Genomic DNA, 27,343 nt, shown 5'->3' with positions numbered 1-27,343 from the left:
ACTGGAAAATCATGGGGAGTAACATGCAAATAACTGTGATTTCCTATGTGCCTTCCACAGGGATCAGTGAAACTACCTGATGGGCCTTCCCCAAACCTAACAGCCCTTCATGTGTTAATCTTCTGGGTATAAAAAACTTCAAGGAACAGCATTTCCGAGGTCGAGTTTACAAAGAATACTAATGAGATACACCAAGAGAAAGGACGGAGGCTGATTCTCAGGGATAAAAGTCATCCCCCTTGCCTCTTATTTTATTCTACATTTCCAAATTATCTGAAATACCCGTTCAGGAACAAGCCAAAGCCACTCTTATTTTAATCTCCCTTGGAACACAGTAAAATCTGAACAGCGTATTAGAACTGCACTGTGGACAGAAAGCAATCAATCCTATTCGAAGCAGCCGAGCTGGCAGAGCTTCGGCAGAGGTGGGTCAGGAATGCTGGAAGCTCGTGTCTGCTCCTCTCCATTTCTCTTGGCCTAAGATGCTCTGATTTTACCAGCACTGAAATATTAAAAAAAAAAAAAAAAACATATGTGTGAGACAAGCCATAAAACCTCCTCCTTAGGCCTCTTGCCCCACTTGGGCAAGAAGGGTTCCCAGGCACAATCACCAGAATCAAAAGGTGGTTTTCTTGGATGTGGGCAAATCTCATTTTAATTGCAAATGGCTCCATTTACAGCACATTCAATAATGAACAAACAGGAGAGCTGTGACTTTTGAACATGTGAATATATAAAAGTCTCTTGAAATTCAGGTAGTCAAGATAAGGGCATTTCACAAGGAAGCACCCCTGCCACCTCCCGTCTTTCCGAAGACCGTTTTATACTTATTTTAAAAGATGACAAGGCGTATTCAGAAGTTCAAAGTAGTAGGATGTGCCTTGCAGGGAGAGAAGAAAACCTTTTTTCAGATTGTTGGGTAAATACTATCAGCAATTCCACTTGACAAAGGCTGATGGAGGTCCTCCCTGAGTCAGGCTAGGACAGAACACTAAGTGAAAGGGGGCTCTGAGCGGGGCTGGGAAGGAAACTGCGAGAAAGGGAGAACCTGATACCACACAGTACCAACCAGTTCCCCTCTAACACTCCACGCCATGACCCCAGAGGTGGGTGCACAAGAGCAGCCTCCAGGGTGGTGACTGACTGTCCTCGCTGCCGGGAATTGACAAAGGGTCTCAATTTAGCCCGTCGACAAAATCCTTGACCGGGGAACCCAAACTGTCACTGAATTTAAATCATAAAGGATCTAAGGAAATTCTTGTTTTATTTATGTGTATATTTGGACTCCTTACACGATTCCTCTTCTCCTAAGGGCTTGTTCTATACACTGCAATGGCCTAAGAGAAGCACTGTATAATTCTGATTTTATTTTACGCTTTCAAAAGAGAAAGGAGGGAACGGAGAGAACAGTGTCACAAATTCTTCAACTCTGGGGCTCAGCACGTACAACAGACTCCTCGGACAGAAGGTTCATCCGGATTGTTGGCTAGTTTCAATGCCGAGGAAAGCCTAGGGGAGCCCACCGCACTCGCACAGAAAGAATTCTACAGTTACTCTATCACAGTGCTCTAGCTAAGCATATGTTTCAAACTACAGAGAGTCTCAACTTAACATCTAAAATTTTAAATTGTAGCATTTCAGCAACAGGTAAGCTCAGAGAGCTCGTCTCAGAAGTAAAATTGAAGAACTATTGCTCTGATGTATGGAAGTCAAACTGTCGCTCTCAGCTACGCCCCACTTCCAGGCTTAGGCAGACACGTAAGGTGGCGGCGGCTCCTTGGCGGCGCCATTCACAGTGGCATCATCGTACGGGGGTAAGAGCACCTGGGAAGAAGAAAAGACAGGGTTAGTGTTTAAAGGTACACACACATTCCCCTGAGCTTTAATTTTTTTTTTTTTCTTTGCGGTACACGGGCCTATCACTGTTGTGGCCTCTCCCGTTGCGGAGCACAGGCTCCGGACGCGCAGGCTCAGCGGCCATGGCTCACGGGCCCAGCCGCTCCGCGGCATGTGGGATCCTCCCGGACCAGGGCATGAACCCGTGTCCCCTGCATCGGCAGGCGGACTCTCAACCACTGCGCCACCAGGGAAGTCCCCTGAGCTTTAATTTTAATTGTACTTTTCCCATAACCTGTACCAATATCAATTTTCCAGCAAGTGGCTAGACTTTGATGAGAGACTTTTTGAATCCTTAAAGAAGCAGAGGGAAGAGACTTTTGGACCTTTCTGAGTTTTCCAAACTGTGTCCACTTGTACCTGGATGTCACAGTGCCTGGCGGGTCCAAAGGGCTGTGCCTCTAGGACAAGGAAGGAGGCGGTGGTGGCTCTGAAGAGGAAAAAAGGCTGCAGGGTGATGTGTATGTGTGTACACTCAAATAGGGCAGGCGCCTGATTGACCAAGGGGCCCCTCATGGTGATGCCTGAGCACTGGACTGGGAAACACAAGGGCTTTGGTACCAACCTGGACTCAAAGCAGGGCTCAGCCACATCTGATCAGCAACACCATGGGTAGGTTGTTAGCTAACCTCAATATCTATGCCTGCACAATTGGGATAGCTGAGAATTAGAGGTCTATAATACCTAACATACTGTGTGATACACACCTGACATGGCAAATGTTATCTGTAAACGGCTAGAGAGGAACGAATAAGTATCAGCATTAAGTAGATTAATAACGTTTCTGTTCACATTTCAAGTATAAAAACAATTGCATGTAATTGTTTATGAACCGTCAACCTAAAAAAACGTTGGCTGACTTTGGCTTCCTTCCTCCAAAACAGAGAGAATATCAACTTGATATGATTAGCCTTTATTCAGTCAACTAACATTTATTATACACCTACTATGTGACAATTCCTGCCCTTAGGAAATCAGAGATGAGATGAGTTAAAACCTTACTCAGCTTGGGCTTCCCTGGTGGCGCAGTGGTTAAGAATCCACCTGCCAGTGCAAGGGACACGGGTTTGAGCCCTGGTCCGGGAAGATCCCACATGCCGTGGAGCAGCTAAGCCTGCGAGCCACAACTACTGAGCCTGTGCTCTAGAGCCCGCATGCCTAGAGCCTGTGCTCCACAACAAGAGAAGCCACTGCAATGAGAAGCCTGCGCACCACAACGAAGAGTAGCCCCCGATCACCGCAATTAGAGAAAGCCCACGCACAGCAATGAAGACCCAACGCAGCCAAAAATAAAATAAATTAAATAAATAAATTAAAAAACAAAACAAAACCAAAAAAACACCCAGCTCAAGGGCTTTGTGGAAGGAGAAAGAATATTAACAAATGTAATAGAAAACAAAACCACATTTTGTTACTTTTTCTATTATGGACATTACTTAAAGTGGTAAATGGTTATCAATTTCATGACTTTTCATTTACTTATCCCTTTAGGGAGGACACTAAAATTCTCTTTTCAAGTTTCTGTTTTAAGTTTTTGTCCTACACTACTCCCCCCATACACACACACACACATCCTCTCTAACTCAACACAGTTCACTACTTAGTTTTCTCTTCTTCCAGTCTTACAGCTCCTGTCGGGCTGAAGCCCTGTCTTACTTAACCCCAGGATCGGGCCCAGGGCCTATTTACTAGCTGGAACTCAGAAGATGTCAGTCACATAAATGAGTGAGGTATCATTTAGGCTGGCCCTTGGAGACTGGACGGTTGGTGCTGGGGCAGGGGTGGAGCCCGGCATTCTAGGCAGGGGGCATCTGCATGGTTAGGGTCCAATCAGGAGACAGAAACCACCCAGTGGTTTGAACAGAGAAAGTTTAAAAAAGCATTATTAACAGGGGATTGGAGGTATGGAGAACTAACTAAGGGGGAAAAAAGAGATATCAGTGCTGAGCCAGGGTACTCAAGAAAGGAACAAACATGGAAAGGGTTCGCCTCCCTAAGGCTGGGAATCAGACACTGTTGGCTCAACCCCACTGGATGGTAGAAACGTTTCAGGCCAAGCTAGTGAACCACCTGCTGAGACACGGCTGCAGAGGTGCTGTTCACGGGGAGAGGGAGGTACCACCTGCCCTGGCAACTGCCTGAGATGGGGGTGCGCTGGGAAGGCCGTCAGGAAGAGGGAGTGCCGGTGCCGCTGCCCCGGGGGCCGCGGCCAGCAAGATCCGGATGCTGTACTGCACACACAGACCGGGGAAGAAAACACTGTCCTCCTCCAGTGCACTCTGCCCACGAGGCCAGATGGAGAGGTGGCTGGCAAAGGGGAGACTGTCACAAGGCCAGCTCCCAGTAGGCCGACCTGCGAACGTGGGACCTGCACAGCAGGAAGCGGGTAACTGGCTCAGCAAGACACGAGGACGCCAACGGGCCTGAGACTAGCTCCCCAAAGTGGCGGTGATGCTGCCCCTGTGTCCCGAGTCCTTCGTATCAGGCGTTACCCAATCAGAGTCAGGGCCAATGTTCGGCTGCTGGTGGTGCTAGAATGGAAGGAGCACCCAGGGCACGCCAGTCCAAGACCACGTTCTGTGCGTGCTCCCCACAGAACGAAACCATATGCTCTGCACCCAACAGGTCAGCACCTACCGAGGACGCAGAGGGCGCTGGGTCGTGCCCACACACACCGGAACACACCTCGCTGTCTGCTGAGGAACTCACACCCTGGAGAGGGCAGAGATGGGCGCAATGGTTAAGACTGAGCGTGATCAACTTGTGGGGGTAGATGAGATGTGAAAGCACAGACAGGGACAACTGATTTGGGCCGGAGGGCAGGGACGGTCCTCAGGAGGACACGTTGAATCAGGCAGACAGGAAAGAGGACAGCACTGCAGGTGGGGAGGCAGGAGCAGAGGCAAAAGGAGGGAAGCTGGAGGGAGAGCTCCTTCTGGGAACCGAGGGGCTGTGATGTGAATGCTTCGGGGAGAACGTGGTGTAGAAGAGGCGGGAAAGACAGGCAAAGGCCAGGACATGGAGAGGGCCTTGAGTCCACCTTAAGGAGCTTTTCCAGTCTTTGGCAGCAGTGTCTCCACTAGGAAGCCTACAAGTCCCAGCTCGAGCTGAGGAACAAAGCCACAGCCCTGGCCTCTGCGTCTGCACATCTGACTCAAGGACTGAGCCTCCAGCACCCATGTGTGCGCACGTTAGATGCGGTAACTCATAACCAGCAGAAAGAGCTGTGATCAGCAAGAGAAACATTCGATTGTGCATGACTGAGTGTCAGCATTATGCTCCCCAACCTCCCTGAACAATTAGCTGATTCCTATCTGTCATTATCCTTGGAGAAGTGACCCTAAAGCACAGTGGAGCTACTTAAAAGGGAGGGAAATCAGCCATCACATCCAATTTATTTTTTTCCCTGAGCAAAACGTAACACTCAAATTCTCCAAAATGTTCACAGATGATTAAACACAAAATTTTCTTTAAAAAGAAGAAAAAAGTCCTGCACATTTGCCTTTCGCTTGTTAAAAACTTATTTTCACGGCAGGCTTGGCTATTTATTTTCAAACTTGTTTTAAAGTTTCATTTCGAATCGTTAACATCCTAATGGCTTTTTCTCTCAAACATTCTATTGCCTTGGGCCCTTTAACCAAAGTCAAGATGCCTGGTGAAGACATTCTCCTTTCACTAAGATTCTGACACCCTCAGGCCTGTCTTCACCTCCCCATTACCACATACTAAATGCTGACCATAAAAATACTCTTCACAGAGCACTTCATGCTCCTTGAACTACTTTTATTATTTTTTAATTTAATTAATTAATTAATTTATTTTTGGCTGCGTTGGGTCTTCGTTGCTGCACATGGGCTTTCTCTAGTTGCGGCGAGCGGGGGCTACTCTTCGCTGTGGTACGCGGGCTTCTCATTGCGGTGGCTTCTCTTGTTGCAGAGCACGGGCTCTAGGTGCGTAGGTTTCAGTAGTTGTGGCATACGGGCTCAGCAGTTGTGGCTCATGGGCTCTAGAGTGCAGGTTCAGTAGTTCTGGTGCACGGGCTTAGCTGCTCCACAGCATATGGGATCTTCCCGGACCAGGACTCAAACCTGTGTCCCCTGCGTTGGCAGGCGGATTCTTAACCACTACACAACCAGGGAAGTTCTCTGAACTACTTTCAATGAAAAGTTCTCCAAACGGAATTGGTTTTAAATTCTGAAGTGACGGTGTCATCTTTTTTTATTATCTAAATGATGTTAATTTTTAATGATGATTTCAAGGAAGGGTTGGTGAAGTCAGGATTGCCATACTGTTTGTATTACAGTCTGTTAATACTGACTAAAAACACTTGCTACTGTCCTTTTCTTCTAATATCAATGAAGTACTTGGAAATCGGAGAAAATAACTATAGGGTCAATTAAGACAGAAGATGCCAATTAAGATGCCATACAAAACTGATTAAAACACAATGATTTTGGTCTTCCCTGGTGGTGCAGTGGTTGAGAGTCCTCCTGCCGATGCGGGGGACACGGGTTCGTGCCCCGGTCCGAGGGGGTCCCACATGCTGCGGAGCGGCTGGGCCCGTGAGCCATGGCCGCTGGGCCTGCGCGTCCGGAGCTTGTACTCCACAACGGGAGAGGCCACAACAGTGAGAGGCCCGCGTACCGAAAAAAATAAAAATAAAAATAAAAAAAATAAAGTAAAACACAATGATTTTGACATTTTTAGAAGCTGGCATTTAGTTAAGCCCAGTTTTTTATTTTAAGAACTTTAATCATTCACAATGAATGACCAGCACCTTCCCTGGTGGCACAGTGGTTAAGAAATCACCTGCCAATGCGGAGGACACGGTTTTGATCCCTGGTTCTGGAAGATCCCACATGCCACGAAGCAACTAAGCCTGTGTGCCACAGCTACTGAGTCTGCGCTCTAGAGCCCACGAGCCACAACTACTGAGCCCAAGCACCTAGAGCCCGTGCTCCGCAACAAAAGAAGCCACCGCAATGAGAAGCCCGTGCGCCGCAACGAAGAGTAGCCCCTACTCCCCACAACTAGAGAAAGCCCATGCACAGCAACGAAGACCCAACACAGCCAAAAAAATAAATAAATAAAATAAAACAATGAATGACCAAAAAATAATCTCTGAGGACTAAAATTATAGGTCATGTTCTCCTTCGCTGTCTGGTAAACAGCAGCTACTCAATGAGTCGATAAACACACATGCGTTATATATCTCAGCCGCGCACCACTTTACTTCAAGCAATATTCAGTACAACCAAAACTCTAATCGAAGTACAGACCCTGGGAGTTTGTCTTCATAGGATCTCAACCACAGAGCGACTGATGGTGGAACTCTCTTCCACACAGATGGAAAATCCCTCTTGTCAATGACCCCAGAAGGGCATCTGTTCGTTAGGAAGATTAGCATCCATCTATATATAGTATCTCTTAGGAGCTCTTATGCTAGGTGACATGTGCTGGTGGGAGAGCAGCTCAGCATTCATTTCAATTCAATTCAACAAATAGTCGAGGGAAACTTCATTCCCAGCTACATCAACATACAGAACAGTTGGAGGGACAAATAAATGAACATCAAAGGCTGCAAAATGTAATACCCTGGAATAGAAGTGATTCCAACTGGCCACAAATCTGCAAGCCATTAAAATTTGGAAAACTAATTCCATCAAATAGTAGGAAATAATAAAACGCTCAAGAGGAAAGAACTTATTGGGAAAAATAAGAAATGTTTGGATCCTATGGTTAGAGTTTTACTGTAATATCAGAGTTAAGGCACTAAAGGCTTACTTGGAATTGTACAGTTTGCTAGGACTACATTACATATAAGTCACATACGTGCCAGATTTTACGTGTGTGCATTTATTTTCCAGGGGAGGGTGTTCAGAATCATTAGATTCTCAAAGAGCCATCCAGAGATTCTGGGGTCCAGGACTGGGGGGTGGGGGGAGGGCAGTACAGGGCACAAGGTAAATTGCACCAGAAGTCTGTCCACTGGCCCCGCACCCTAATAAGGGTGAGGTAAGTTAAAATGAAATCAAGGCCCAGGATGACAGCTGTGTGGCACCTCATCCGCCTTGGAGCAGGAGAAGCTCCAGCAAAGAACGAGGATTGACCGGTTATCTCACAGAGTCAAACATTTGGAAAACACTGATAGGTAATTGACAGACCTGGGAGATCGGGGTGAGGTAAAAGGTCAAAAACTTGGCAGCTGAAAAAACAAGGCAAATGTCTGCTCGAGGAAAACAAAAATTGTACAAGAAAGGGAATGTACATGACAGAGCTGTGCACGGAACAACAGTCACATAATCAAGGTAAACATTAACTGGTGATGTAACCAAAAAATCTGATGTGACTGTATTAGGTGGATGAAGGCAGCAGAGAATATGGGGAGGAGAGTAAAAGTTCAATTCTATTCAACACCGGGAAGTCAAAAGGTATCTCAAATTGATCATCGAAAACTTAGTAACACAGACATATTATTTTAAAATATGTAGGTAGGTCTTCCCTGGTGGTGCAGTGGTTGAGAGTCCGCCTGCTGATGCAGGGGACACGGGTTCGTGCCCCGGTCCGGGAAGATCCCACATGCTGCAGAGTGGCTGGGCCCGTGAGCCATGGCCACTGAGCCTGCGCGTCCGGAGCCTGTGCTCCGCGGCAGGAGAGGCCACAACAGTGAGAGGCCCCCATACCGCAAAAAAAAGAAAAAAGAAATAAAATAAAATATGTAGGTAATGGAGGTAAATACAAGAAACAAGTAAGAGTTGACAGTGTTTACAGCTGGGGTGAAAAGTGGAGGATAGTCACGAGAATGGCAGAGGACCACTGAAAAATAAATCTTGGGAATTCCCTGGCAGTTCAGCGGTTAGGACTCAGCGCTTGCACTGCTGAGGGCCCGGGTTCAATCCCTGGTCAGAGAACTAAGATTCTGCAAGGTGCGAGGAAAAAAACGAGGGAGAAAAATAAATCTTTCACTAGCATGAGTTTTAGCTATGTACATGTAATGCTGTGTTAAAAATAAAAGTGATATTTTAAAAATAAAAGAATAATCATGGCAGTCTTGAAGGAAAGAAGTCAGTCATCAAGGGGCAACTTTCAACCTGAGGGCGGTGGGCAGGCTCATAGCTACCTCATTCCTCCTGCTTCTTGGCTGGTGGGTGACATGTGTGTTCGCCGTGAGCCCCTGCAGGGGTCTGGAAAACGCTCCTAACTTGCCCAAGATGCCCCTCTCTACGCCGGGAGGGGTGGTGGGGGCTGGACTCGTGCAGTTGAGACGCTAACAAAGCAGCCAGGGAGCACCTCGCAGGTGGAGGTCCCTGCCTAGGAGGTGAAACGTGTTTTCACGGAGCAGCTGGTCAGGACCTGGCCCCTTGCCTGCTTGAGACTCTCCTCCAGACCTGTGAGACCCCACCCGATCTAGGGTGCCCCAAATACCAATGGAAACTAGAGAACTACGATGCCACGAGGGGCCCCCAGGATACATGCTCTTCACGCCACTCATGCCCAGGCCAACAGCAGCCCAGTGTCTGGCTCTCTCCTGTCTCATTTATTTCCATGACTCCCTAGCACGGCAAGTTCATTACCAATCTGACTCCTTTTCCCTATGATTTTTCCCTCCTCAAATGTTCTTCTTTCTTTGTATGTCACTCCGTACAAAGCCCAAACAACCCCAAGCTCATGTTAAAATCACTTCCAACATGGAGATCTGAAATACTCTAGCCTCGATTACTCTCTTCTCCTCTGAGTTATGCTGTGCAATTGCAGTATGACAAATTAATTTTTTAAATAAAACCACCAGTTAGATATTTCCATATTCTTTATAGATAACATGAAGTCGTAACACTAGAAATGGCAGTAACTACAGTACAGCACTCTGAACTCAGACACAAAACCACTCTCTTAAAGCACTTACATAACTGGCTTATCAATTAAATTATATGCTATCTTGTACTATTATTAACGGTCTTGTAAACATTTACCTTTCTCCTCTCCAAAAAGCTTCTAAAAGGCAAGACTCTCACACTTCCATAGTCCTTTCTTAGCACTGGTTTTTAGACAGAGGTGTGTCCAAATTTGAGTCCTATCATTTCAGCTCTATGGCCACAGTCAAATTCTAGAGGCAATATGGGGTGGGGGGAGTCAAACTGAAATGAGACATGGGTTCAAATTCCAGCTGGGACGTAGCAACCCTGGGGTCCTGAGAAAGTTAGTAAATCTACCTGAACGTCAGCTTCCACACTTATAAAATGGAGACCACGATGGATACTCCTCAAAAGACTGTTAAGGATGTAAGGGAGGCGCCATACTTAATGCACTAAGTACAGGCTGAGCACTTCAGCGCTCAGTAAACGGCAGCAATTCTCCAACTGCAGCGAGATAACCAACGCGGTATGACTGTCCAACTAGTTCAACTACACACCTTCCTTCAGGAAGCAACACCAGTAAACACTACTCACAAATTGATTCCTGTGGGTCAGAAAAGGAGTTCCTCTTCCCTCTCAGGTGGCTGCAGGAAGTGTAAGAGGCTAACCACTTAAGCTGCTCTGAGCCTAACTCTTCCTTAACAAAAGTAACTGAATGATGAGAAAGGAGACAAAGTGGACACCATTTCTACCGCAGGCTGCAGGTCTGCGGAGCTGTGGGCACCTCTCACATAGTTATAGTTCTAAAAGCCAAAGTGAGTGTGGTTGAAACACCATGTCCGTCCATTCACTCCTCACCCCAGGACACCCGAGCAGCCCCCAGAGGGCAGCTGTTGTGCCAGCTGCCGGGGAGGCGGAGATGGAAGGCTGGAGGATGCCCATCCCAGGAGTGGGGGAGAGCGCACGTGAACTGTCCCAAGAGACCGAAAAACACCTGCAAAGGTGTAGGTGGTTTGCTTTAGTTAGAGACCTGGGTGCGTGAGTCGGGATTACAAGGGATGAGACTGGAACAACAGGCGAGATCCCAGCCAGGCTTGCAAGCAATACCAGGAAGTGAAAATTTCTTCTTTAACAACCAGCCGTCCTCCCCAGCGTGAGGGGGATGGGAGCTTTGGTGATGTTCATGTGTCAGAGCCTCCCGTGGGCATACACAGGTGTGTTTTTACAAAACCAGTTGCCCTTCTCTCCCCCTAAAGCACGGACAAATAAAATACCACTATAGGGCTTCCCTGGTGGCGCAGTGGTTAAGAATCTGCCTGCCAATGCAAGGGACACAGGTTCGAGCCCTGGTCCGGGAACATCCCACATGCTGCGGAGCAACTAAGCCCATGCGCCACAACTACTGAGCCTGCGCTCTACAGCCCGCAAGCTACAACTACTGAGCCCACGTGCCACAACTACTGAAGCCCGTGCGCCTAGAGCCTGTGCTCCACAACAAGAGAAGCCACGACAGTGAGAAGCCTGCACACTGCAACGAAGAGCAGCCCCTGCCCACTGCAACCAGAGAAAGCCCACACACGGCAACAAAGACCTAACACAGCCAAAAATAAATAAATAAGTTTATTTTAAAAAAAAATACCACTATAAATGGAGACGTCTTTTTCCTTTTTTTTTTTTTGGCTCCTTTGTGGGGCAGTGGGTAGGAAGCAAGGGGCACAGTATTCATGAGAGCACAATAGCTCACGAGACCCACGACTGTTGATAACACAATCAGTAACAGTCCCTCAAAGCTGCTTCACAATTAAGATGAACTTGGCAGAATGAAGTTATCACTCCACTCCCTTCTCTGGCCTCAAGAAAATATCAGAACGCAAGACTGCATAGCTGAGACTGATGTTGTTACAGGGATAATGCTAAAGCTGTCCTTATTTATTCAAAGGACAAAAAAAAAGCAAACCATTGGTAAACTGAGATTTTAAATACTAACCCGCAAGTCACAAATGACTGTCATAGAGCAAAGTGGAGTGACATCACAGTTGAGAAATGCTAAAGTTATAAACAGCAGAGCCCCTGAAGACTTCTAAATCCAGGGATGACAAAACCAGATTTATGTTTTAGGTCCATCTGACAGCAACAGAGAGAAAAAACTGAAGAGAAAGTAGAGTTCAAGGCTAGAGGCTAAAAGCCTAACTCTAACAAGTTTAAAGATGACCCCTCAGTTACAGGCTTGGGTGATTAGGTGGACATTGCTACCATTCACTGGAATCTAAGAAAAGAAGCAGATACGGAAGAAACAGAGTGAGCTCTGCAGTGTGATCCTCTCTGGAGATGACCACAGGATGACTGGGGACATGGGCACCGAGCTGATCTGGGTCACAAAATCTAAGCTACTTCCTTCAAGTCAGTAAAAAAAAAAAAAAAGAGCAAGACAAATGATTTGTTAAATACTGTTCATTCATTTCATCAACAAATGCTGGTCGTACTATGTACCAGGCACTGAGGATACCACACCACTGACACTTGTAAGGTTCGAGCCAGCAGACAGCTTATGTGCTAGGGGAGGAGTCTGATAAACAGAGTTTATCTTCCATGGCGAAGTGCAGAGCTTCTCAACCGGTGTCCATTCACAACAGTGTGCCATATAAATGCTGCAATTTTCTGTTTGCCACCATGTTGAGAAGACTGGGGTGCCCTGGGGTAGCAGCCATGGACTGTGGAGTCAACCGTGTGGGCCGACAAAATTCCCAACTTGGAGGCCTTGGGCCAGTCACTTCTTTAAGCCTCAGCTTCCTCATCTGTAAATGGGGACGAGACCAGTCTGTCTCACAAGGTTAATGAAATGAATAAGCCCAAGTTATGTGCTTATTATTAGCACAGTACACGGCAGGCACTAAGGCTCAACAAATCTGAATTTTATTCCATACATTTGTGAAAGGATGAGATGGCTTGCTGTATTGATCAGGATACAAAATAAGACAAATGAATGTTAAAATGACCCAGAAACAAGGCAAAATAGAGATTTTGGGGGTTATCAAGTTTTTATTTCTATATATGGATGGATGGATACGTATATACATATTTTGACAAATAAGTATAGAGAGAGAGAGGGAAAGAGGTAAGTAAGGGGGGTGTGTGTGTGTGTTACTTTTTTTCTGGCAGTAAACTAAAACAGGACTTTATAGAATGGATCTTTGTATAAAAGATAGTTTCTTATCTTTGCATAAGAGCCTTAGCTGCGGTTTTTCAACACGTTAGCAACTATTTTGCAAGTGAATTATTCTCTTATTGATTTCCACTATAGTTTGTTAAATATAAGCTGGATTTAGAAGTGCTGGCAAAATAATAAATACGGGAGAATGAAAACTTTCTCAGGAAAAAAAATATCCTTATAAAAAGGACCAAAAGAGAAAAAAAAAAAAAAAAAAAGGACCAAAAGATTAGGTGCTGCTCTTTGCCATTCCACTTGCAGGAGGGGAAAGCTCTATGCAGGCCCTAAGTAGGGTTATTAAATCCCTTGGGATGGTTCAAATAGTCATCTACAAACACCTAGAAAACTCAGCTTAAATTGCCACGAAGGCTGGGGTCTGTGAACGATAGGGGCCAAACCTGGCCCGCTGCCTGTTTTTTTGTATGGCCTGAGGGCTCAGAATGGTTTTCACATTTTTTAAAAGAAAAACGTTTCGTGATGTGTGAAAATTATATAAAACTCAAACTTCAGTGCAACACAGCCACGCTTACTTGTGTATGTATTTTCTACAACTCCTTTCACACTACAACAGCAGGGGTGAATAGCTATGACAGAGACCATATGGTCCGCAAAGCCTAAAGTATTTACTATCTGGCTTTTACGGAAAACAGTTTGCCTCCACCTGCACAAAGGAAAAGCATTACCCTGAATTCTGACCTTGGAAGATGTGATAATATCAGATGTGAAAGTACAAAGCCCCAAAACAATCGTGTCATTTAGGGGCACTTGAATCTTCCCATGGTCCATTTAAATTAATCCCAAGTAGCCAAAATATTTTTTTCCTTTACCATTTGTTACACCCCTAACAGTCTACGATGTACCTTGTTTAAAACAGGCAGCATTTACATTGACACCACATTTGCCTACTTAGATGTGAGCTTCCTTTACTCGGGCCGAACAGGAAAGGGGAGATAGGTGAACCATGAATCTCCAAGATTAACTGAAACAGCCATCTGGGCATTTGCGATAGGATCATCGCAAACAGGAAGTTTGGGCTTAACTTTTTTTTTTTTTTTTTTTTTTGCTGTACGCGGGCCTCTCACTGTTGTGGCCTCTCTCGTTGCGGAGCACAGGTTCCGGTCACGCAGGCCCAGCGGCCATGGCTCACGGGCCCAGCCGCTCCGCGGCACGTGGGATCCTCCCGGACCGGGGCATGAACCCATGTCCCCTGCATCGGCAGGCGGACTCTCAACCACTGCGCCACCAGGGAAGCCTGCCTGGGCTTATCTTTAAGGCATTTAGAATAACTGTTTCCAAACTTTTAAAATAACTCCACCTATAATATACACCAGTAAACACACACATACACATAACCATTTATTTCTGATTCTAATGTACACATTTTTGCACATTTTAACGTCTGAATTTAGGCTGTGCCTTGTAACTAACAGCACCTAACGATAAGAAGCACCTAAGATAATGGGTGCAATTTACAACCAATGGTATCTTGTACTCAATTCAACACACCAGGGGTCGGGAAGAACAAAAACAAATTTGGAAGATCCTAGTGAAACCTTCCCCCACCTACAGAAGGAATAATTTCCAAAGACAAATAAGGTGGAAAGTAATTGTATCCTCAATTCACTGAAGAACCAGTATAAACTGTCCTCACCTGATTTTATAGGAGGAAGTCATTATTTCCCTTAATTCTCAGCAGAGAAGCTACTCAAATTCTCTCACAGATTATACTTACAATATAGAATTCTTATTTCAAATCTTCCGTATTGGGTCAAAAATCCTCACTGGTGAGATATTTGGGCAGGAAACACCAAAACAATACCATGGCCCAAATTGAAAGCTAAGATGCACTAAAATATCTAATGTTCAAATAAATATATCTGAAGTAACTATATTTAAAACTATATATCTTTATCAAAATCAGTATCTTAAGAGCTACATTTTTATCTAAAATAAAAATATATAACTATTGAGGAAGTAGAGGGAATGCCCTATCACAGGCATCTCAGCTGCTTCCTGTCCCCCAGGCCTGAATGTGCTGCGCCACCTTCTGTGCACATCTCTTTGGGGATGGGGTTCTACCCTGTGTGTTGCACGGGCTGCCAACCAGGCCGTGCTCAGCTGACTGTGCTCAGTGGCTGCCAGGGTACTTTGGCTGGAAGGACTGCTCAGAACCTCAGACTCCCATTTTACCTGTTCTCCTTCCCCACACACTTCCCTCCCTCGAATTAATGGAAAGGGAGAAATATCTTCTGCTTTGTTTTCTAGTATTCAAGAAACCAATCGCGTAATTTCCTATTACCATCTAATCTGTTGTCTACAAGCTTTGCTTTCTCATAGCTGTAACTGTAACACAAACTTCTATGTTCTTTTAAAGCATCATAAGCCTTTCTTCTGCTGTTACACTGCTCATAATTTTTATGGCAATAAGGAGATTTTATCAAGTGGGCATACCCCTATTTAATCAAACTGGTTCCCAACTACTAGACAGTGAAATTGGATACTTTTGCTGTTAAAAAACAATGCCGCATGAATATCTTATACACGTTTTTTTTTTTACTAATTCCTTAAGATACATTCCCAGAAACTTTCTTAGAATGTTGAAAAATACAATTCAATGTCTCCTTTGTCCCTAGAGTAAAATCAACACGGATTCTATTTTGGACATGTGGGATAAAATAAGTCAAGTGCCGAGTGTGTTTTAAAGTAAAACACAATGAAAATAGAGGATGATTTTATAATTGATTCCCTGCAAAGCTACTCTAAATTTTTCTTACTTGCTATTATAGGAAGATTACCATTGAGCGATTGATTAATATCCTTTATTCATGTTCACAGTGAAAACTGGGTCTATTTGAACCGTTCTTCCAGAACTTTTAGGTGTCAATTATCTATGTGTTGGTTTGACCGCTCCAGTTGTTCTCTGGATGAAATAACTGGAAACTTATACGGGTCAGAGATAATTTCCATCAGATTAGTATATTTTTTTCAAAAGCTGTATTTTACTGAAGGAGGGAAAGAAACACGAGCTGAGTTAACATCGCACACTGTCAGCTTGCAGCATGGAATACGTTAAAGCAGGGGAAACGCTTTCCAGCGGAAATCTCAGCGGGCATCCAGTCCAATCTTATCCACGATGCTTTTCTATCAGAACCAACAGCCAAGTCTGTCTGAAGCCATGTGCCCATATGAAGCTATTAGGAAAATGCGTGGGGCTGAGTTACAGAAGGGAGGGCTATCTAACACAACAAGGGAACTACAAGGACCTACTGTATTGCTCAATATTATGTAGCAACATAAAAAGGAAAAGAACTTGAAAAAAAATAGATATATGTATATGTATGTATGAATGAATAAATAAATAAATAAGGCAGCTGCCTTGGTGTCACCAAGTTTACTTCTAACTTTTCTTCCACCTCTTTCTTTAATCCACCCTCCCATTCCTTCCCCTGAGCTAGAGAGCAAAAATAAGCAAACAAAACGAAAAGTCTCACTGCTTTGGAAGTTTGTGACTTGACCTGAGAAGAATCATCAAAATGAATTACTTTCCTGCTTTACTGCTGCTTGTCCTGGTCAATGCCCTGCCAGCAGCAACAGGGAAGAACACCCAGCCCTGGCGGCAGTCTGCACAGATGACAGTCTAGGAGGAGGGTGGCGGGTAAAGAAAGACCGGAGCCAGGCTGCGAAGGTTGTGATCCCCCCTCCGCTCCCCGGGCACGCATGAGCTGTGTGACCGTGGGAAAGTACCCACTTGGTAATTTCCTCTTTTGTACCCAGGGATCTACTTCAAGGACTCTTGTGAGACTGAGTTCATATATAGAAAGCCCGCACCGCAGATCCTGGCAGATGGCAACCACTACCTAAGTGTCTGGGGAGAAACTCCCAGTACAAAAAGCTACAAAGCGGGAGATAGGACAGATGCAGAGAAGAGCGGAACCTCACCGGAGTTCTTCAGCGCTCGGCTGGATGACACCTGTGGGAACACCGCTAAGGAGATGAGAGAGGGTCAGTTAACTTTCAAGGTCTGGTCCTACCATTCGGGTGAGTGATTTAACGTTTCAAGTCACAGTCACAGACCAGACACATCCTGGGGCTTCATGCTCACTCCGTGGCCCCTCACTATCAACTATCGCTGCTACGTCTGACAGCCCTCTTCAAATCCTCCCCCTCTTCCTCAGGCCCTCTGCATCAGAACTGCATGGTCTTCATCACTGTAGTGATCTGGACAACGGAAATGGTCTCCTGGCTGCTCTCTCTGCTTATCTGGGATGTTACCCAGTCTATTATCAAAACCTCTCACATTTTTTAAATTAAAAAAAAAAAAAAAGCAAAAGCAAAAGCTTAGATCATACAAACTACTAAATTACAAGTGAAAAGAGATATCTAAAATTGAGGTATTATGAATAAGATGTCTCTCTTGTATTCCAGTACTTACTAGGCCAGAAGCTTCAGAGCCAATAACTCACAGGCTGGAGTTTCAAATCCTCTACAAGTCCTGTAACTGGAGAGCCTTCTTCGCCCCCTCCCCACCGCCTCCTGGACCCCCTGGTTCATACAGGCAGGTGACAGTGGTGAAAGGTGTATTTTGTGAGGTATGTTTAACGTACATGAATCTGAAATGCCCAGGACTGAAGGAGATCTTCAGAGCCAGCCTCATTACCGCCTTTAAACGAAGGCTTCCTCACACAGTTTCTGAAAATCAGTTATGACTTTTCTGAAGAATCTGCAAGATGATGACTATACATTCATCTTGGTAACAGTCTAGTTTCTCAGATATGAAGGAACTTCTGAAGTCTAAAAAATCTCTCCTGCTATCAATTTAGTTCATTCCCTCCCCTTCTGTCTCTGGGGGTGGGATGTGGGAAAAGAATAAACACAACTCATGTCACCTGGTCAAGAACTTGTTTCTAATCACATGTAATCTATGCCTAGGAAGTAATGAACAAACTCATTTTTAAAAGCAGCAGGAGGGAAAAAAAAAACAATGGAATTTTTTATGCACAATTTTTGAAAGTCATTGAGAGGACTACTAAATAAATCCACCCCACCTCCAACCCTTGGCAGTCAACTGAGAGTGTTTTGTGGCTTTCTGACAGCCCAAGGTCAGCCTTAATTAATCTCATCCTCTCAGGGATATCTACAGGGAAATGACTGCTGGGGAGATAATCTGGCCTTCACCACGTCACTGACTTTTTTCTTAACTGTGTTTTTCAAGCAGTCAGGATCAAAAGGCAGCCCCACACAACAAAACACTTTTTTTTTGCCATGCCACATGGCTTGTGGGATCTCAGTTCCCGGACCAGAGGCTGAACCTGGTCTCAGGCAGTTAAAGTCCTACCCACTGGACTGCCAGGGAATTCCCGGCAAAACACTTTTTGAAGTCAGAACAATAAACCTGTATATAGTGTTTACCAAGATTAGCACCTGCAATATGATATGGCATAGCGGACTCCACGAACTTTAAAATTTTCCTATTTATCCCTAAATAGCCATTTTCCTACATTGCCCAAGACTATGACCCTTTTATCTGAAATCAGAATTTCGGATACTACTTTGGATAAACATTCATCTCACTGCTTTTAAAGTGCCCCAATTGATTCCCTCCTCATGGATTTAACGCAACACTGGGTACTGCCACGACTCAAGTCTGCACTGGTATTAGCAGATTAAAAGGATTTTTCAAATCTCGATTTGCATAAATTTTAAGGTGAAAGAAATCTGTTTCTACTATTTAGTATTTTAATACATTTTTCCTCTTAAGGCCAGATTTTGATGAAGGTAGGGGAGAGAATGTGGTATTATGTAATATATATCCAGAATGTGATTTCTATTGAATACAGTGTTCTAAAGGGAAGGTTGCATCTCTCCAGGGTACCTAACCGTGTATGGCAGTGACTCAAAGGGACACCATGGGATATTTTAAATTTCCAAGGAAAACACTACAAAGCCTGTTAGGTACTACACTAACTACTACTCTGAAGTTGTCTTGGACCTGACTACTTAATGAAGTAAACAGCTAGGTATATCTTCTGGCCTAAGGGCATCATGAAAAAAATACCAAGACCCTAAGAGGCATTATGAACTAACAGAGTTTGTGACCTCTCTGTCTTAAGGCATTTCTTTCAAAGGTTTTTGCTTTGGTTTAGTTAGGAAACTGGAGCAATTAATCCATAGAATGATCTCCAATATATAATAACGCTATCTATTCTCCCTGAGTAGTATTTGGAAAAGTAGATACCTGGCTAATAATATGTGTACTGTTTTAGAGAAGAAAAAAGCAGCACATTTATTTTCTACCAACAAGAGCCCCGGTATCTTTCCACAGAAGTCACCCTGAGACTCTTCAGCCTGGGAGAAAAGCCATCTGGCTTAATACTTGATAGGAAGTGAAAGACACAACGTGTCTGTGTGGATTCCCCATAAAGACATGGACAAAAGAGAAACATACATGATGACACACTATGAGGATCTTAATATAGCTATGGAGACCAGGGAAAATGACAGAACTAGATCATTCCAGGCCCCACTTAGGATCTCAGAGTGAGACTCCAGTATTTTTTTTTAATTAGAACTCCTTTGGTTCTTGAACTCCTTTAGTACTAGTCAAAACAACCTTTAAATATGCAGAGCCCCTCTTTAAAAAAAAAATCTATTCTCCAACCCTAGAAATACAGATTATGGTCTCTACTGAAAGGAAGCAGGGGTCCTTGGAGAAATAGCTCCAGGTGTGGAACAGGATATGAACAAGATGAGCCCAGAACGGCAAGGAAGCGATCACACTACCAGAGTTGTGTAAAAAGACTCAGATGCCAACTTGAAGACGCTCCAACTGGGCAAAGACGGCATAATTAGGACACTCATAAGGATGTTAGCTATGGTGTAGCTGTTCAGAGGAAGATTTTGGGTTTCCCCTTAGAAAGTCTTAAAATAGGTATGGAACAGTAGGTAAATTTTCTTTAGGGTTACTGATAAAATTAATCAAAATAGCTGTACTTTTCAACGGAACATCCCCAGTTCTTCTAATAACAGGCCTCTTTTCATTAGTTCATTTATTACATTAAAAAAAAAAAACCCTCACTGGCCATCACTAGAGAATGATGGACCAACTTGTCATTTTGAAAACTGATAAAGAGAACAAAAGCACATATATTTATCATTGTCCCAAGTACCACTGGGTAACGAAATACTACTCAAGGGAAAGTTTCTCTTTATAGAAATATTCCAGCTAATAAATGAAAAGTGATAGCATGTCATCATATTGCAATTCCTAATGAATTGATGATATCAATGGTTGCTGACATCCCAGAAAGACAGAATCAACCAGACATCACCTGCATCCTGATGGAAGAAAAATTATCAACTATAAAGCAATCTTACAAAAAGAGGAAAATGGGAATATAAATATAGGAAGCGTTTAGATCCAACTACTAATTTACTGGAAATACAGAGATCTATATTATAGGTATGCAATCAGTAAAATCTAGTTTGTGGGCCAGTTGTTTCTTTAAAAAAATTACAAAGTCTTAAAATGCATACTGACCCACAGATCGGGTTTCAAATAAATTGCTAGGAAAATTAACAGGAGTCGATTGAAAATCTAAACACTCACTGGATATATTTTATATTAAGGAATTATTATTTTAGATATAATAAGTACTCTTTAGAAAAATATCCACAATATCATTATTTTTTAAATATTTATTTATTTATTTTGGCCGTGTTGGGTCTTCGGTGCTGCGCACGGGCTTTCTCTAGGAAAGTAGAAACAAATCATCAGTTTCCTTATCTTAAAAATGGCAAGTTGGGGCTTCCCTGGTGGCGCAGTAGTTAAGAGCCCGCCTGCCGATGCAGGGGACACGGGTTTGTGCCCCGGTCCAGGAAGATCCCACATGCCGCGGAGCGGCTGGGCCCGTGAGCCATGGCCGCTGAGCCTGCACGTCCGGAGCCTGTGCTCCACAACGGGAGAGGCCACAAAAGTGAGAGGCCCACGTAACGCAAAAAACAAAAACAAAAACAAAAAAGGCAAGTTGATACAGAATGACTGAGAAGATAATGACCAATAATAATTATCATCAAGCAATTCCCCAGGACCTTCTGTCAACACACAAGGAAACCATCACAGCTGGCACTAGTCCATGGTCCCAAACCCTAGTTACTACAAACTACTGCCAAGCTGGAAGCCTTTCTGAAGAAAGGTCTATTATTAGAAGAGCTAGGATGTCTAGCTGGAAAGTACAACTATTTTTGAGTGTATGTTAGCCTAAATACAGCTTACCTGCTATCCATACCTAACTTTGAATCTTTCAAAGGGTGGAAAATAAAACTTCCTCTAAAAAGCTAGTTGGATGCATTTTAGGGACTCACTCATGATTCTTAAATTCTCTAAGCACCCCAATTTCTACAATTTCAGAATATCCTTTGATTTCAGGTGTATTTATACAACCCAGCCCTTCCACCTTGCTTCTATTAAAAATACACATAACCCTTCAGAAAGCAATGAAAAAACAACCACCAGAAGTATACCAAACAAACACATGTGATATGGGCATTATCTTCGCTGAGATACTTTTCAAAGATGGTAGTTTTGTAAGTCCCACACATTCATAATATTTAGGATGGGGCTCTAACATACCTCGCTTGTTTAGCAGCTCAAACTTTCTAGACTTTTCATTAGTTCAGCAGGGCAATAAAAGTACTCTGAGATATCTTTTTAAAGAAAAAACAGAAAGATACTGATAGATAACTAACACTCAGAAACTCAGAGAGAAGCAAAAAATTCTTTACACCAGTAATTTCATCAAAATTATAGTAACTGTGAACAGTTGTTTCTTTAAAGAGATGTACTGACCCAAGAGGGATTCTCTAAAGGGTTAGTAGGCAGGATGTGTCTACTGTGATCAGTGCAAAGGATTCTGCACGGCCCCCAAAGGGCCCCCCAGCACCTGGGCACGCTGGGTTTGTACATCTGATCGCGGCAGAGCCTCCTCTTAAACCACTGCTCATGCACTTCTGATTCAAACCAACGATTCCTTGCTGAGGACTTAAGAAAACTATTCATGTATAACACGCTTTCTCTCAGAAACCCCACAGAGATCTCAGTGATATCAGCTTGCACCTGTGTATTTAGTATAAAGTCTGAAGTTGTTTTATCCCCATTTTATTTATTTATTTATCTATTTTTGCGGTACGCGGGCCTCTCACCATTGCGGCCTCTCCCGTTGCGGAGCACAGGCTCTGGACGCGCAGGCTCAGCGGCCACGGCTCATGAGCCCAGCCGCTCCGCGGCATGTGGGATCTTCCCAGACTGGGGCATGAACCCGTGTCCCCTGCATCGGCAGGTGGACTCTCAACCACTGCGCCACCAGGGAAGCCCTATCCTCATTTTATACACAAGGAAGTCAAGTCAGGGACAGACTAAATTACTTCAGTAAGGCCACAGAGTAAGCAAGTCACCACAATTTAAAAAACAAAACCAGGGCTTCAACCAGCCACAACTACTGAGCCTGTGCGCCACAACTACTGAGCCCACGTGCCCACAGCCCATGCTCCACAACGAGAGAAGCCACTGCAATGAGAAGCCCACGCACCGCAACGAAGAGTAGCCCCGATCGCCGCAACTAGAGAGAGAAAGCCTGCGCACAGCAACGAAGACCCAATGCAGCCAAAAATAAATAAATAAAATAAATTTTTTAAAAAAATTAAAATAATAAAAATGCCCAAAAACCAAATATAAAACTCCATTCTAGTTTAGAACAGACACACCATTTATATTTATCCAAAAAACCAAATATAAGACTCCATTCTAGTTTAGAACAGACACACCATTTATATTTATCCTTTCATCTGTCCTGTCCATTCTGTCCCCTCCAATCCTATCCACCTGGACCCATCCCACAGGCTCATGTCACCCAACCTTTCCATTAACCACTCCTCGAGCATTTACTTGTACTGAGCATCACACGTGGTGATGGAGACACAAAGAGATTAGTACCTAGAGGACTTGTACTTTTACCACGAGCCAGGCGAGATAATTACATAAAGGACAAATGATTTTGAGGACTCTTCCAGTGAAGGTATGTTTCTCAAAATCATATTTGATAGGTTTAAAAAAGTTAAGTATGAACAACTAGTGGCAGAACACAGATCATCTAAATTCTTTTGCTAAGGTTTTCATATGCGGGGAAAGTTGGTTTTTTGTTTTTTGTTTTTTGCAGTACGCGGGCCTCTCACTGTTGTGGCCTCTCCCATTGCAGAGCACAGGCTCCAGATGCGCAGGCTCCGCGGCATGTGGGATCTTCCCGGACCGGGGCACGAACCCATGTCCCCTGCATCGACAGGTGGACTCTCAACCACTGCGCCACCAGGGAAGCCCGATGTGCGGGGCAAGTTTTAAAGATACAGTAATCTCTGCCATTCTTATCTCTCTACCTATAAAATGACATTTTTAAGTTTAATTTCACATGTCAAGTGAGATAGTATAGTCAAACTATGCAGAATTGATACCTAGAATTACCTACCATGTTTTTTTTTTTAAATAAATTTATTTATTTACTTTTGGCTGCATTGGGTCTTCGTTGCTGAGTGTGGGCTTTCTCTAGTTGTGGTAAGCGAGGGCTACTCTTCTGTGTAGTACGCGGTCTTCTCATTGAGGTGGCTTCTCTTGTTGCGGAGCACAGGCTCTAGGCACATGGGCTTCAGTAGTTGTGGCACGCGGGCTTCCGTACTTGTGGCTCACGGGCTCTAGAGCACAGGCTCAGTAGTTGTGGCGCACAGGCTTAGTTGCTCCACGGCATGTGGGATCTTCCCGGACCAGGGCTCGAACCCATGTCCCCTACATTGGCAGGCGGATTCTTAACCACTGTGCCACCAGGGAGGCCCTACCAAAGTTTTTTAATAATGCAGGTTTAAGATACGTAAATGTTGGGACTTCCATGGTGGTCCAGTGGTTAAGACTCCGTGCTTCCAATGCAGGGGGCCTGGGTTCAATCCCTGGTCAGGGAACTAAGATCCCACATGCCACTCAGCCAAAATAAAGAAAGATACATAAATGTGGAGAGGCACATATATTACCTATTTGTAATATTTTTTTAAATGAACCAGAGTTGAGCCAACTAGATTTTAATGTCTTGTAAGGAAAACAAAACACATTTCATTCAACTATGAATCCTTTGATGACTAAGCAGCTCATGAACATGTTTCAACAACAGTAAAAAAAGCAGCAAACACTAGAAATATTTATAAGCCGTCGTATAGTGGATGTGTGGAGATCTCCACGTGAAGTGACGTCACACCTACCGTAGTGTCATTGCTGGTAACATAAACCAGGACGTCAGAGGAGTTCCTGCCATTGATGTATCGGTAGCAGTTCCAAACACAGCTAATCAAGTAACCCTGTAAGTAAGTAGTGATTGTTAGAGATTTAATTTTCAAAGTTCAGACAATTTACAGTATCATCATGGATAAAGCCATATTGCAAAATGTTCATTTATATAAATTTTAAACACACATTAACTCTACTAAACCGAGAAGGCTTTAAAATTACAAATGTTGGATAGAGTAGCTTTCTGGCCAAGGGTGATACTGTAGCCTTACTACACAGAAGGTGACGGGGAAGGGTGGGGCTGAAAGGAGAAAGAGAATTTCCAAGAAAAGGAAGTTGAAAGGAGCAATCGCCGCAAACATTTACTGCCCCCAAAGAACAATCAATTCATTAGCCGATTCTCATCACACTGTAACTCTGGGTCTTTCGGATCGTTATTCTGTATCATTATATATGATTTTATAATACAAGTCAACTTAAAAAAAAAAAAACGTTCATAGCACATTAATTTGCTCTGTGATCAGTACAATTCACTAAAACATTTCCATTTTCACAATGAAATATCCAAAGAAGATAATTAAAATTAAGGTCCAGAATAAAGACATGCTGGAAATAGAAAGCATGAGCTCATGGGAGATGTTTAAAATACGAAGTCTTTGTACTTTCATTCCAATCATGTGCAATCAGATTAAAACAAAATGATTTCAAAGCCCCTTTCTAGCTCTGAAATTCTTTGATTAAAAGGTTAAAGATGTGGAAAAAACGGAGCCCTCCTACATTGCTGGTGGGAATGTAAAACGGTGTTGCTTTAGAAAACAGTCTGGAAGTCCCTCAAAAGGTTAAACAGTTAAATGTGGGGACTTCCCTGGTGGTGCCGTGGCTAAGAATCCGCCTGCCAATGCAGGGGACATGGGTTCGAGCCCTGGTCCGGGAAGATCCCACATGCCGCGGAGCAACTAAGTCCGTGCACCACAACTACTGAGCCTGCGCTCTAGAGCCCACGCGCCACAACTACTGAAGCCCACGCGCTTAGAGCCCACGCTCCACAACAAGAGAAGCCACGCAATGAGAAGTCCACGCACCACAAACAAAGACCCAACGCAGCCATAAATAAATAAATAAATAAACAAACAGTTAAATGTGACCCGGTGGCTCCACTCCAAGGTATATACCCAAGAGAAATGAAAACATATGTCCACACAAAAACTTGTGCACAAATGTTCACAGCAACATTCTTTGTAATAGCAAAAGAGTAAAAACAATCCAAATGTCTGTCACCTTAGGACTGGATAGACAAACAAAATATTCCATTGTATGGTATATTCATACAATGGAATATAATTCAGCAATAAAAAGGAAGTTCTGATAACATGCTACAGCACGGATGAACCTTGGAAATGTCAAAGAAGCCAGTCACAAAGGACCACATATTATATGATTCCATTTATATGAAATGTCCAGAAGAGGCAAAGCCATAGTGACAGAAAATAGATTAGTGGTTACCAGGGGATGGGGGTAAGGGCAAACGTCATATGGTAAAAGTGTTCTCAAATTACATTGTTTAACCACAGAGCTGTGTTTATACAACTCCGTGAATATATTAAAAACCACTAAATTGTACACTTAAATGGGAGAACCTTATGATATGCGAATTATATCTCAAGAAAGTTGTTTTATAAAAAAAGAAGACATTTAACAACAAAAGGAGTGCTCGTCAACACTTTTCAGAAGTGAGGTAAATGTTCTGTTGTGAACTCACAATGCTGTCTTAAGCTGCATTCATACTTTTGTTTTTTTTTTAATTTATTTTTGGCTGTGTTGGGTCTTCATTTCTGTGCGAGGGCTTTCTCTAGTTGCGGCAAGCGGGGGCCACTCTTCATCGCGGTGCGCGGGCCTCTCACTATCACGGCCTCTCTTGTTGCAGAGCACAGGCTCCAGACACGCAGGCTCAGTAGTTGTGGCTCACGGGCCTAGTTGCTCCACGGCATGTGGGATCTTCCCAGACCAGGGCTCGAACCCGTGTCCCCTGCATTAGCAGGCAGATTCTCAACCACTGCGCCACCAGGGAAGCCTGCTGCATTCATACTTGGTGGTGATTATTTCCTACAGTGAGACTTTCTGTGATAATGTTAATATGAAAATGCATAATGCTATTTTAGTAAAGTGTTTTCTGAATGGCAATAATCTGAAACCAGAGATCAACAATGAGAAAGAGATGGGAAGGGCATTTTTCTTGAACAATATGTTGAATTTACTCAAATCTTCAGTTTACTCAACAACGCTCTTGCTTCTCTATTAAAACAAACAAACAAACAAAACCCTGGACTCATTGAGAATTTTAATACAAATAAAAAAGGAATGCTTGGACATATTCTGTTGTGTACTATGTAAGAAGTCATCCATTATTTTAGCAGTGAACAGAAGGTTCTTTTAAGACAAGAACTCTTTCTGATGTGAGGCCTCCAAAATGACAAATCTATAACTGAAGGTTAAACTGCGGAGGGGAAATACCCAGTGTCTGGGGTCCCATACACCCAGTCAGCATTCTTGAACGCCCCCTGCAACACCAGGGGCGTTCACCCACTAAACACTCTGATGGGAGAAAAACCTGGCCTATTGTCTCTAAACTCATTTCAAGGACCAATAATTTATTTCAATGACCTTATTTCCTATTTGACATTTCTGTAATCTTGAATAAATTAAATATTTGGTATATTTCCCAAACAGACTTGCACTGACAAGAGTACATCCATCAGCTACTTGCAGAGCTAGGTGGTAAGCGTTGTTCCCCTTACCAACTAAGGACAGAGAAAAACTGATACATGTTGTGATTTGGGTTCCCAGGGAATCACTAGTGATAAAACTTATTAAAGAGTAACAGTGAATTTAGGTTGTGAGAGCTACTAATCAGGTAAACTGTTATGTGAAACTGCAACACATATATGTGTTCATATTTGTTTAAACTAATAATTACTGAGTCTCCACAAGGGATAGAATCATGAAGGCAGGGTCTACGTTCTCAAGGAAATGCAGTCTGGTTAGTAGAGATACATACATATATAATGAAAT

At 43.7% G+C, this 27,343-nt stretch overlaps 1 protein-coding gene across 2 annotated transcripts in view; it reads right to left on the bottom strand.

Annotated features, from left to right (window-relative positions):
* Positions 1-1,347: 1,347 nt before the first annotated feature.
* The window catches only part of LAPTM4B (lysosomal protein transmembrane 4 beta), a 68,003-nt gene continuing 42,007 nt past the window's right edge, over positions 1,348-27,343 (bottom strand). The window contains exons 6-8 of one of the 2 annotated variants that reach the window (XM_059994947.1): positions 24,250-24,345; positions 4,534-4,608; positions 1,348-1,824 (exon numbers count right to left, since the gene is read on the bottom strand). In XM_059994947.1, the coding sequence (XP_059850930.1) occupies positions 1,747-1,824; positions 4,534-4,608; positions 24,250-24,345 (249 nt within the window). In that variant the 3' untranslated portion in view covers positions 1,348-1,746. The remainder of the gene's footprint in view (positions 1,825-4,533; positions 4,609-24,249; positions 24,346-27,343) is intronic. The other variant, XM_059994948.1, reaches the window with a different exon arrangement.

The sequence above is a fragment of the Delphinus delphis genome, chromosome 17 (assembly GCF_949987515.2).
Source record: "Delphinus delphis chromosome 17, mDelDel1.2, whole genome shotgun sequence".
Taxonomy (NCBI): Eukaryota; Metazoa; Chordata; class Mammalia; order Artiodactyla; family Delphinidae; genus Delphinus; species Delphinus delphis.
Note: the sequence above shows the minus strand (reverse complement) of the source record. Positions and strands in the feature narration are given on the sequence as shown.